This window comes from Heliconius melpomene, chromosome 14 (assembly GCF_056956725.1).
Source record: "Heliconius melpomene rosina isolate 202511_hmr_F chromosome 14, ASM5695672v1, whole genome shotgun sequence".
NCBI lineage: Eukaryota > Metazoa > Arthropoda > Insecta > Lepidoptera > Nymphalidae > Heliconius > Heliconius melpomene.
Genome location: NC_140402.1, coordinates 1,244,895 through 1,258,464, shown reverse-complemented (window position 1 = coordinate 1,258,464; position 13,570 = coordinate 1,244,895). Strand labels below are relative to the sequence as shown.

The 13,570-nt window shown below is 32.9% G+C and overlaps 2 protein-coding genes across 2 annotated transcripts; one reads left to right on the top strand and one right to left on the bottom strand.

Moving 5' to 3' along the window:
• Positions 1-434: 434 nt before the first annotated feature.
• On the bottom strand, positions 435-1,317 carry EMC7 (ER membrane protein complex subunit 7). Its single transcript, XM_085197640.1, has one exon. It carries the CDS (start codon positions 1,179-1,181, stop codon positions 510-512), a length of 672 nt encoding a protein of 223 aa, XP_085053766.1. The 5' UTR covers positions 1,182-1,317; the 3' UTR covers positions 435-509.
• A 2,324-nt stretch (positions 1,318-3,641) lies between these two features.
• LOC146531848 (beta-hexosaminidase subunit beta-like) lies at positions 3,642-12,814 on the top strand. Its single transcript, XM_085197639.1, has 10 exons — positions 3,642-3,956; positions 4,446-4,659; positions 6,175-6,284; positions 6,629-6,837; positions 8,134-8,246; positions 9,141-9,342; positions 9,743-9,869; positions 10,523-10,606; positions 10,963-11,165; positions 11,873-12,814. Exons 1-10 carry the CDS (start codon positions 3,780-3,782, stop codon positions 12,051-12,053), a joined length of 1,620 nt encoding a protein of 539 aa, XP_085053765.1. The 5' UTR covers positions 3,642-3,779; the 3' UTR covers positions 12,054-12,814.
• The last annotated feature ends 756 nt before the right edge of the window (positions 12,815-13,570 follow it).

Sequence of the window (13,570 nt, the reverse complement as noted above, 5' to 3'; positions counted from 1 at the left end):
TTCTTTGAAGTTGATTGAAATATTTCATTTGTCTTCAAAATAGGTTATTTCTCACCCCTTAATCAAATCAAAATAAAGCAACTTTACACTTGGTAGGGTAAGGCCTGTTATGTGGAAAGTGTGATTGCCTGTTCATAGTGAATTGAGCGGTTAAACTCAATAATACAGAGCAAGGAAATGAAAATTATTCATTTCCACAAGTGCGCATTGAGCCCATAACCATCATGCATACAGTCCTATGCTGTCGCCTGTTCTATACCAAGTTTTACAGATATACAATGTAATATACATATATATATTTATATATATATATAAAACCATCTTGAGTTGGAATAAAGGACTAAACAATAATAACTATTTGAAAAAATGTATTCACCAGAATAATACAATAAAACATGTTTTTATAATCAAACAGTGTAATACAAATAAAACAATTTTCAACTAATTCACAATACTATTTATTTATTTTTAAATATTTGTTAAGTTTTTAAAATAACAATCTAAAATCACTATTGCCTCTTCTTAATTTGCTTTGTTTTAGCACTTGCTTTTGCTGCCGCCCCTCCACTGAAGAGAGAAGTAAACATTTCAGAAACCTCGGGTAATTCTGACATCTTAGCCATGTTGCTGATCTGTTTCAAGTCCTCCTTTGTTTCTGGGTCATTCATCATCTTTGGTAGTATCATAATAAGCAACAAAGGCAACACCATCATGATAACCATGGGGTTGAATAAGAAGTCTGTCATACGCCATTGTTCACGAACTTGGAAGTATCTGTATTTAGATGATGCTTTAATTCTCAATGGATAAGGCACTTGAATAACTTGTGAAGTTTGTATATAATTTACTTTACGAGCTCTATATTTTCCTTTAGAATTAATCTCAACACGAACAGTTTCATACATGTAGTCAGGATGTATGACTTCTACGACGTAAGAGCCAGTTGGAACGTTGTGTATAGCAAACGATCCATCTTGTTTCATAAAGCCGATGTACTCGCCTCCGTTTACGTGTATTCTAGTGTCTACTTGCCAATTTGCAAGGGATAGTTCTTGCTCTTCTGATGGAAAAACTCTTCCTTCGATGACATACCTGCCGTTCCCTACGTCTTCCTCAACGGAGTTAACGCAGTAAGCACTGGCAAGTAAGCACAATAATAGAGTTAATTTTAATCGATACATTTTACTGCACCAACTTGATTTATATAATATTATTTAAATACATATAATCAATGAATCTTCTTAACATTTACAATATAAATTTATTTCTAAATGTATTGTATTGAACGTCAAAATAATGATTAATAATGTCAAGGTTGCCAGAGCTGAAGTAATACCATAGTTAATGCGCCCACAGTATAAAAATGTCCAGATTATTCGTATAAAAAAAATCTGAATCTGGCAGGGAACTAAAAATCATATTCTTAACGCTAATGACTAAAAAAAATTAATTTTTAAAATTATTACATATTTCACAGTAATTTGTAAAATATTATATTAAAGCGATCATTAATAGTTTTATAATAATTCAATTACCCTTCAAATTATTTTAAAGTCTACCGACATCAAATTCTGTATAAAATCTCGGCTATCAATTATTATTTTCTATGTAAATACATATTTTATACATAAATACTTGAATGAATTACGATCAAGAGGCACGTCTAAGAGCTATAAAATAAAGAACAGAATTTAATAAATAATATTTAATTATTACGGAGACGTGGTTTTAATTAACATACATTTTAATGAACTTAATTAGTTTCTTTGCTTCACGTTGTATCAGATATAAAGCAGGGTAGCCGAGGGAACCTAAGTACATAGTGATCCTATGTTTAAAACTCTCACTCCGTCCCTATTAAGACATTTCAGTTCCTTACTTTTCACCGGCTTCTGATTCAAATTCAAATTCAAATTCAAAATATTCTTTATTCAAATAAACTTTATAAGCACTTTTGAATCGTCGAATGTACATGTCAACAAAAAGCTACCACCGGTTCGGAAGGCAGTTCTGCTGAGAAGAGCCGGCAAGAAACTCAACAGTTGCTCTTTTTAAAGTCAATGGTATATTTTACTATTACATTAGTTGGCAGCTGTCCTGCCTGACATTCAATAGACATTAATTCCATACATGCTTATCCTCTAAATATTCTTGAACAGTGTAATAAGCTTTACTTGTTAGAATTTTTTTTACAGATATTTTAAATTTTGGAAGTGGCAAATTAAGAATACACTGCGGAATTTTATTATATACACGTATACTTAGACCCATAAACGATTTATTAACTTTTTGGAGGCGAAAACTTGGTGTAACAAGCTTATGTTTATTTCTCGTTTCTATCGTATGACTGTCGCTATTTTTACTATGACAATGTATATTTTGTCGGACAAAGAGAATATTATAGTATAGAAATTGGGAAGCAACTGTAATAATACCTGCATCTTTGAAAACATCTCGCAGAGAATCTCGAGCTCTTAGATTATAAATATATCTTACGGCTCTTTTTTGGAGAATAAATATTGAATTGATATCTGAAGCACTGCCCCATAACAGCATTCCATAAGATAAAATATTATGGAAATAGCTAAAGTAGACTAGTCTACTAGCTGAGTTTATCTGCAAGTGCTTCCAAATGAGCGTTCCACTGGAGTTTGGAATCTATAGTAACACCTAAGAAAATAGCTGATTCCGACACATTAAGAGGTTCTCCTTTAATTATTACATTAAAATTATGTTTTTTAACATTTGGTAAGGCAAACTCGATGCATTTCTTTTTTTTTGCATTTAACATTAGATTATTAACATCAAACCAACGAAGAATATGCGATAATGCACTATTCACTTCGTCATAGTTTATTATATTTCTGTCGACCTTAAATATTAAAGAGGTATCATCCGCGAAAAGTACAATATCACATAGGTTCTTCACATTCGTATGTATTGAGTTTCGTTATATTTTTACTGTCTGTTTTTATTGAGTTGGATATAGTACAGATATCAGATGAGTACATATTCAAATATGTAAAGATTTCTCTTTATATTTGTATATACAAAATTAAAAATTGTAAAAACCCGATTATTTATCGATTTAAGCATCAATTTATAGCAAGTGATTTTAAATTTATGTTTTATAAAAAACATAAAATATCGATGCGATAAATTTCAACAAGTACCCATTAATTATTAACGGATCGTAAAATCAGATTAACTGTCTGATATTATATTTTTTACATAATAACAATAATATACTCAATTAGTTTTAATAATTATGTATAATAATCGGCAACAGCATATTTTTTTTCTTCGACCACTTTCAATTATTTACGTCAATTTTAATAAATTTTTTAAAAAAATATTAATAAATTTTCTTTCAAATTTTATTCTGTATTTATGTCAATCAGATTTTTAAGGATTCCTTAAATACAATAATATACATATAATTTACAATAATATATTATAATTAAATTTAATTTTTACGTTTTAAAATATTATATCAAGAAGCCTACCTGATGATTTACATATGAGATTGTAATTTCAATTGAAAACAAACCACAATAACAATATACTCAATTTGACATGAAAATATAATGTTATTATTTAAATTGTGAATACAATGACTATTGTGCTCGGTCCCGCGCAGCGCAGCGAAATGGTGGTTCTACTTTCATTATCTTTGTCTCTCAAAGAAAATAAGCTTATCGGCAGAGCGGGCCTGCCCGTCGGTCAGTTTACTCGGTTCGTAAAATAAATCTTATTTTATATATTAATATTTATTAAAAATGTTGCGATATTTAATTGCAATAATATGTTTTGGCGCGATATCCGGCAATGGAATGTGGGTGGTGAAACCTGGGCCCAAATTTCCACCGACCAAGGGTGAAGTCTGGCCGAAAGCCCAATACGAGTCTAAGAAAGACACTTTTTATACTTTCAACCCTTCAAATTTTAAAATCAAGGTACGCTGCTGTTTTTATTACAATATTAATTTGTTGAAATTATTGATTTTTAGTAAGTTAAGAGAGGGCGTTGTGCTATTTTTTTTTAAGTAAATAATTTACTCTACAATAATGAAGACTTGATATTGTTATTATAAAAATTGGCTTAAAGATATATTATGACTAATAAATTATTTACATTAAGTAATAAATGTGTATTTATATTATTAATATTTTTATTTCCTCGCTCTAGTAACGAGGCAAAGCGCTGGGTTGAGTTCCGTAACTCAACAAACAATGTCTTATTACGCAGTATTCGGCGGAAAGTGCGGGACGGAGTGTCTGTCTGGATGTCTGGCAGACACTGGGAGCTTAGTGGTAAGACACTCACTTTTCGCTCAATTCTGGAGGCATTACGTGTTGAGTTCTGCCACTCAAAACGTGTCTTAACATTCAGAGTTCAGAGGATTTCGTGTCATATAGCGTGAAGCCGATTTTTTTTTATTTTAGGTAACCGGCCAAAGCTGTGCTATTCTGATCAACGCAATCAGCCGATACTCCTACGTTTTGAGGAACAAAAATGGTATTAGATTTCCTGAAAGAAAATTACTCTCACGTCGACGACGAATAGCAAACGATTTATACAACGGAACCCTCCTAGATCTAGAAGTAGACCTTACAGGACCATGTGATGATTACCCTTATCTTGATATGGACGAGCAATGTAAGTATTATTTCCACCTTCGTGTTCTGTGGGACAGGTCACGATGGAGGTAAGATTGATTCCTACTCGGAGGAATTAATTATTTTTATTTCCCCGCTGTGGTAGACGAAGTGAGGCGTTAAGTACTGCCACTCAAGTCAACTCCTAATGTCTCGAATTCGGGCAGAACATGGTGTTATGACCTCTGGCTACATGGCGAAAAATTAGAAATGTATTTTACCGACCATTTGTACTAATGACCCGGTCGCGACTTCGCCCGCCCGAACTATACATTTATCTACTTACTACCCAGTCGAGTATTTACTCTTCTGAGTGTTCTAATAATATTATCTTCTTTTCTTCTATAATTAGTTAAATCAATTTTTATTGATCAATACATCAATATAAAGTATTCTGTTAATTACTGTTTTCAGTAATTAACAGAATACTTTATATTGATAAAAAAATTAAATGTAAAGGGAAGCTTGACAAGCTCGCAGCGTTGAGTTCCGCCACTCAACAGAGTGTCTTAACACTAGGCTCCCTTCAAAATGAAAAATCACACAGACAACCAGACAAATGATACGATAGGATGGCCTCCAAAGATAGACAGTGGGGCTGTTTGTTTGTCCTGTCCTGTTTATAATATAGGAAATACGCGAATATAATAAAATTTATGAATAAATAATTAATAATGTTTTAACGTTTTTCTAGATAACCTCAAAGTGCTTGTTGACCGCGATACTAAGTATTTATTCTGTTCAATCACTGATAATACATACACATATAAATAATAACATACTTAAGAGCCTTTGTTTTTTTATATTATTGTTTAAAAAAGTTAAAAGATTATTTGCAACAATAGCAAATCAAGACTTAAGAGATTAAGAATTAGAAAAATTGTCTTAAGCTTAACACTACGTTGCCTCTGCGCACCCTGCTATCTGCGGGGTAACAATGTGAAGGTAAAAAAATATAAGAATTAAAATAGTGAAAATCAACAGCTTTTGTTAGAAAATATATCAAATTTTTAATGATACAGTAGCGTAGGTGTCATGGCGTCATCATAAGAAACTCTCTTCATATAATAACTGATTAAAAAGATGACATATTACTCTAGAGGTTGTGGATACTTTTTTTAAAAAAATATCTTTTTTTAACGTGGCAGAGGGAACCTAGTGTTCATTTTCCATCCCCGACACTCAACACGCAATTCCTCCAGAGCCTCCTTCAGAGCTGGGCAAAAAATGGGGAACGAAAGAGTCTTAACGAGAACCTACGGTCTACCACTAAGTTCCCAGGCTTCTAAAAAAAATCTTGAAAATGACACCGCCCACTCACTCACTACACCCTCGAATATATTTTAGATCTTGACATTAATGCTCGACGTTAAGTATCGCGACTCTCCATTCAATGTTACTCTTTAGATAAGTAGAAAATTGAAGGAATAAATTTTAAACATATGTTCCTGAGATTTAGTTTAATATATCTTTAGTGTTTTACATAAAAAATACTTAATATGTAAAATATTTTTAGACGATCTTACAATTTCACGAACTTCGAGATTGAATAGTACCTCAGTATGGGGAATATTACGAGGACTCGAGACGTTCGCTCAGCTTTTCTATATTTCTGACGACCGTAATGTAAGTAAAAAAAAAATTCATTGATTTCAATCGTACAAAAGTAAAGTCGTAAAGTAAAATCGTAAGAAAATTGGGGAGTGGAGTGTCTTAACACTAATTCCCCTCTATCTGCCCGGCTACATATGGGATACAGTGTGAAAATGAAAAAAAATCATTCGATGAATGAGCTAATGCTAACTTAAATTATTCGATACCACAGATAAATTTAAATTACTCGATACCTTCAATAAATTTTGATATGTAGCATTTTTTAATATTTTTCATTAAATTGGGTAAACTCTATTATAAACGAAATGAAAAATAAAAATATAATTTCATTACAGTTTACTTTTAAACCTTTTCAGGAAATACGCATTAACACTACGGTAATAAGTGACTTTCCTCGCTACAAGCATCGGGGCCTGTTACTAGACACTTCGAGACACTACATTTCAGTATCTAACATTCTAAAGACATTAGACGCGATGGAGATGAACAAAATGAACGTTTTCCACTGGCACATTGTGGACGACCAGAGCTTCCCGTACCAAAGCGAAAAATTCCCCGAATTGAGGTAATTTATAGTAGTATTTCAAAAAGTAATAAGGTAAAAAATAAAGACCGTCATGGCTCACTGGAGTATCTGACAGTAAACCCAACAGTACGATTCATACAGGGAATTGTTCTTTTCTATTTTATCTTCACGCTACAGCGTGCCTACACAGCACACAGTAGGGTAGGCAGATGGAACTTAGGAATCTACTATAAATTAAAGTTATTCTACCTTTCGGCCAAATTCTTGGGGCATTGCGTGTTGAATGACGAACACTCAACGCCGGGCCTTGTCTCGTTACCAGAGTGGAGAAATGAAAATATTTATTATTCCATTTCCCCGAGTGGGAATCGAACCTATAATCGTCGTCTACTGTTTACAGCGTTTATGTTTAATATATAATAAGTCCTATTGGTGAAGATTCGCGGCTTTAATTCGATTCAAAAAGCTTGCAAAAATATGACTTCTTTAGTCATATTTTAGTGTTTTAAATTTTATTTTTTACATTTAGCAAGATTGTAAATTACATCATGAATAATTATACTTGAAATTTATTTATTATTAAATAGTTAATATTTATTATAAAAATCTTGTTACTAGTGGAATATAAATGTCATTATTATCAGTAAAAACTTTGGTATGTCACTGTGTGGAAATTTTAAATATGCAAGCAACGGTATTTTTTGTTCGTTATCTAAAAAATATATACAGTGATGCATGTGAAAAATTTAGGTCTTATATGGAAGTAATGTTAAAATAGGTATGTATTACTTTTAAATGAAAAAAATAATTATAAGCCGGATTAATCGCAAGTACCTATTTATTTTAAGTTAAGTTTGCATATTAAGTTTTTTGGAAACCCGACGTTTCGAATACTCTACAGTAGTCCGTGGCCAGGGGTAGACTGAGGTGATGTTTGTCATTGTCACAATTATAATGTTGATGATATAATTATTATTTCAAACAACCGCCAACGATTCCTTAATTGCCTCGCGTATTGCCCTGGATGCTTGCAGAATGAGCTGATTGTATCTTGCCCTCTGGTGTGGTGGCTTTGAGACTTCAACGATTTTATGAGTAGGTGAAGCTCAGATGGTAGAAACATTCCAGCCGTCCTCTCTATTGAAATTAGGATATTTTTGTATTTCTTGAGTTCTGCCACTCAACACGCAATGCTTCCAGAATTCGGCAGAAAGTGGGGAACGGAGTGTCTTAACACGAGGTTCCCTCTGCCTACCCTGCTGTGTGCGGGAGTCATTACGAGGCTCATAGTATACATTAAAATATTGTAGTAAATGCAAAATAATGTGTTCCCAGTGAAATGGGTGCGTACCATTCGTCGATGGTGTACACGAAAGAGGACATCGAGAGTATCGTGCAGTACGCCAGAGACCGCGGCATTCGAGTCATACCTGAGTTCGACGTGCCGGGTATGGTATTTGAATTATAATATTAATTATGTGCAATTTGTAAGAAAAATCATTACGTTGGTTTCTTATTTGGCTATTATATTGAGGCCGTTGCAGCGTACGAGCACAAAGGTGCGACTGTAAACTGGACGGTTGTGGGTTCGATTCCCACTCTAGTAAATGAAATATTTAATCATTTCATTTCTTCGTTAGAATTCCAGGTTCTCTTCGCCTACCCTGCTACACAGTGCGGGATACAGAGAGATAGCTAAAAAAAAGATTGCGACAAATTGAGAAACTACTTCTTATTTTGAATGAACGAATGGTTAAAAATAAATAGGCCACCGCATTATTTATTAGCAAAATGTATTTTACAGGTTTTTGTCTTTATGTATATAGTCTCTAAAGATTCCGCCAAAAGATCTTTGTTATTTTTATTTAAATTTATATTGCTACGAGTATATTATTAGTTTTTCCTAGGACTATTATGGATATTATTACACTAAGGTATTGCGCAACACAATGACTATTTAATTGTATACCTATATTATAGTCTATGCTCGTCCGTATAACCCTTAACCTATCTGTATTTTTTTACAATTATATGTAATTATAAAAGATTTTTTTCTTCGTCAGAATGGAAACCCGTTGATTATGGGTTCGATTCTCTCTTGGGGCAGTTAATTATTTTCATTTTCCCACTTTGGTAGACAAAGTGCGACGGTGAGTTCTGTGACTCAAATCGCAATATCTCGAATTCAGATTTCAGATGGATTATGAAGAACAGAGTGTTTAGATAATAAATACTCCCTGCTTACGTTCCTTTAGGGGAGATAAAGCGACAAACTAAGTGATTTTTTCTTTAGTTAGTATTTTTTTTTTAAATAAAGAAAACTATATTTCCTTTGATTTTAGGCCATACAACGTCATGGGGCGTAGCATATCCGGGTATTCTCACACAATGCTACAACGGAGACAAAGTTATCGGTACAGGACCGATGGACCCCACTAAGAATATTACTTACAAATTACTTAGAGATTTATTCCACGAGGTGCAGACTTGGTTCCCGGATAGATACTTCCATGTTGGAGGCGATGAAGTCCAGCTGGATTGTTGGTAAGACTTTTGGTACTATTTTTTTAGGTTTGGAATAGGCCATGGTGACGCAGTGGTATGGCTGATGATGGATACGTGATCGCTATTCGGGGAAATTAATTGTTTTTATGATATTATGATAAGACAGAGCTGTGTTTCGTTCCGTCTCTAAATTCCGCAACAAATTCCGTCACCAAAACAAAAGAAAGTAATTTGTATCTACTTTGTAAATTATATAGGTATGATTAGATTAATTACATGTGATGTTTACGGGTCGATATCCCATTCAGACAAAATGTTTTTACTCAATTATAAGTGTAACCTAATTTCAACCTTTTAAGGGGTAAAAAGTGGAAAAAAAATCCTAACATAGTACCAAAAAAAAAAAATTTATTTCTTAAAAAAAATATATATCCAACAGGGAAACGAATCCAGCGATACAAGAATATATGCAGAAAAATAACCTGACGTCATCCATGTTGCATGCCATGTTCATGAGGAGGGTCATACCGCTGCTGGCGAACAACTCCAAACCTATTGTGTGGCAGGTATTTGACTATGATATTATGAAATATGCAAGATATTTCCCCCCATATGAAATATGCAAGATATTCCCCAGTTTCACGCCGTATCACGTATATATTGCATGGTAGGCGGAGAGAATCTAGTGCTAGGACACTCGCTAGGGAACGAAGCTTAATAGGGCAAGTTATTCAAAAAACGTGTAGTGCAGGTTCAAGTGTTACCATGGTTTCATTTGGAATTGTAATATATTCATAACAATAATGTTATCAATATATTAATAAAACCATATAGTATTTTCTTTTATGCGCAATTAATAATAAAAATATGCTGTTGTAAAATATCTATATCAAAATAAACAACACATGAGAGCACAATAATAATAGTTAATTAGAGGAACTAATGAATACGTACGTATAATGTGAATGTATGTTAGAAAAATACATTGATTATATAAAATGAATCGTGATTTTGTTATACAGTATTACAGCAAGTAGGTACATGCGGTTAGAGTTGCCTCTCGCACTTAGAAAGTTTTCCTCGATAGATGGACTGGCCAGCACAAAGTTTTTTAATTTGAACCTGTAGTTCCTAAGATTAACGCCTTCAACCAAACCTTCTCAGCTTTATAATATTATGTATAATTAATATATAGGTTATAGCTAAAAGTATTTTTCAGGAAGTATTCGACGAAGGTGTTGCCCTTTCACAGGATACGCTGGTACAAGTGTGGAAGTATAATTGGATTAACGAAATGATAAATGTGAGTATATTATACACTAATTATATACTTTTATATATTTTAAGTGACCCAAACGCGGCTTCACCCGCTGTTTTATAATATTATAGCCAAATTATACATAATGTTAACATAAATTGTAGCCTATATGTTTTTCTGATGTATACTATGATTGAAAATTTCATTTAAATTTGTTCAGTAGTTTTTGGGTGAAATTAGAATAAACATTTATTAACGTTTATAATATACAGAAGAGCAGAACGAAGTGCCATAAAACTAGGTTGTTTCTACGTACCTAAGTATACCGCGTGAGAAATAGCGAGAAATGTATAAGAAATAAGCTAAAAAGATACGATTAAAGGAAAAACTAATATTTCCAGATTCTCTACGCGGGGCACAAATTAATATTCTCATCTAAGTGGTACTTAGACGCGCTCGGCTCAGAGTGGACTCACTACTACACGGCGGACCCGCGCGAGATGGTGAACGGCGTGCTGCGGAACGAGACCCTGCTGGGGAATATCGTGGGGGGCGAGGCGTGCATGTGGGGGGAGATGGTGGACGACAGGAATGTCATTAACAGGTTATTTTGATATTCAATTAGACTATATTTCAAGACAGGACCAGTATTTTTATATGTCTTGGTATTTATAATTATTTTATAGGAATTGCGTCGATCAGTTCTTATTTAATAATAGTATTAATTACAATACATAGAAGAAAAATAAAAAATATATACGGGGTGGAATTGTCAGCACCACTTTAAATGAAACCACAGTTTTAACTACTCTATAAAAGCCTAATATAATTCAGAAAAAAAATAATTCCCAAAAATGAAAAAGTTATTTTTTCAAACAATATAAATAATAAAATTATCGTTTTAAAATAAAACGCCATTTGTAAAGTATAACATAGGCACGCACACACTTACCTGTCAAAGCGGCAACGTCGCATTCGTATGTGTGCGTCACACGAAATACAGGTATGGATAAAAATCGTGAAATGAAAAAAAAATCCTACGTCCAAACTGTTGAGGTACTTTAATAATTTTACAATAATTATTTTTTTTTAGCTCTAGGTTTGAAATATTATACCCTATATGCCGTTTCAGTAAAAGGAGCGCTGCCTCTTCCACCCTGTATATAAACTTAAAAAAAATAAAAATGAATGAAGCAAAAATAAAATTCTCTCGAGGCTAGTCGTGGCACAGTGACACAAAGTGTGACTATAAACGCGACAGGGTTTGATTTCCACTTGTTCCCAAATATATAGTAAAACTTTTATTTGCAGAGTGTGGCCTCGCGCAAGTGCAGTCGCAGAAAAGCTATGGAGTCCATTACTCGGCGACGGACGACACATCTCCTCCATCCCCGAGATCGTGTACCACCGCATCGAGGAGCATTCCTGCAGGATGCTGCGACGGGGCATTGATGCGCAACCGCCTTCTGGACCTGGATTCTGTTTAGTTTGAGTTAGTGTGAGGCTAAAGTGTATTGTTGTGGTGCTTGTTTTGATGATTATACTTGTATTTGTTATACTAGGGTTTTTTTCTTTTCTATTTTAAGTAATAACGTTTTCTAAGTAAGAATCGAGCTCGGTATTTCTGTCACAAGCACTGTTACTGGAACTGTGTCAGGATAATATGTAAAGTAAATAAATAAGGCTTGATAAAAAATATCTCTATTTCATTAAATGAAGATGTGATTAAATTTCTAAATATAATATAATAGGATATGTAAACACTACAAAAACTATTTATGTAGAACGCCCTAAGAAAATTAACATTGATGCTCAACCACCATGTGATCCTGGGTTGTCTTGTTTAAGTTAAATGTCGTTTGATGCTTATATCGATAATTGATATAATTGATTGTCGTTTATAATATAATACTAATTTGATATTACTTTCTTAAATTTTAATGGACTGACTAAAATTGATTTATTTATCTTAAAGAGCGACTGGATTGTTACTAAATTTATTTTAGTATATTAAATTAATAAGGTATATTAAATTATTAAGCAATTTCTCGAATATCATCATAATTTGACTAACAATAATGTTTTCAGAAAATGAAAGATTTTTTTAAAATTTCATTAATAGGATATTCTGAATATTTAAATTTTATGCAGAATATAGTATAAAATATTTTTTTTTATTGCCAAAATAAGCACCCATTTAATTGTACATAAAATGTTTATGTCTACCTTTATCTTTATTAAATTGTGAATTAATTTGTTTTATTTTTATAATGCCTTACAAACAATTTTATAATTCTTTTCTTATATGTAATACTAATAAGTAATAATTATAGCAAGAATTCGTAACATATAACTATTAAAAAAAATAAAGTGCTATGAGAAGTTTTACTGTAAATTAATCCCTCTTAAAGAAGGGACAGAGAGTATTCTAAGAGTGAAAATAAGAAGGATCATTTCGTTCTATCTATAAAACATTTGCAAATAAAATATATTTTTATAGCCTCAACCACTAGGACATTTCGCCCTCTGCTCCCTTCGCTCGCTAGAATACGCACTAAATAAAAATTCTTCGCTTAACCGTTAATAAGACAAGATAAAAGTTTACCTTTATGAGGCCAGCCGTGACGCAGGGGCACAAAGTGTGACTGTAAATGCGACTGGTTGTGGGTTCGATCCCCACTTGAGGAAATGAAATATTTATAAAAATGTATATTTCCATTTCTTCGCTCTGGTGTTGAGGCGAAGCACGGCGATGAATTCCGCCACACAAGCAATGCCTCCAGAATTCAGCGGAAAGTAGGGAACGGAGTTTCTTAACACTATGTTCCCTATAATAGAATATAGCGTGAAGGTAATTTGTTTTTTAATTTATGTCCTTATCTTCCTAAATAATTTTCTGCATTTGCGACGTTTCTTTTAATTAAAGTATAAAGAACCCATTTGTACATTTGTTACTCATTTGTGTTTTTGTTTGTATAGGTGTGTTCCCAATTCATATTGACCGAAAAA

Coding starts and splice junctions, on each gene's coding strand:
- EMC7 (XM_085197640.1), bottom strand. CDS start 1,181: ATGTATCGATTAAAATTAACTCTATTATTGTGCTTACTTGCCAGTGCT.
- LOC146531848 (XM_085197639.1), top strand. CDS start 3,780: ATGTTGCGATATTTAATTGCAATAATATGTTTTGGCGCGATATCCGGC. Junction 3,957..4,445: donor CTTCAAATTTTAAAATCAAG/GTACGCTGCTGT, acceptor TTTTTATTTTAG/GTAACCGGCCAAAGCTGTGC. Junction 9,343..9,742: donor GAAGTCCAGCTGGATTGTTG/GTAAGACTTTTG, acceptor TATATCCAACAG/GGAAACGAATCCAGCGATAC.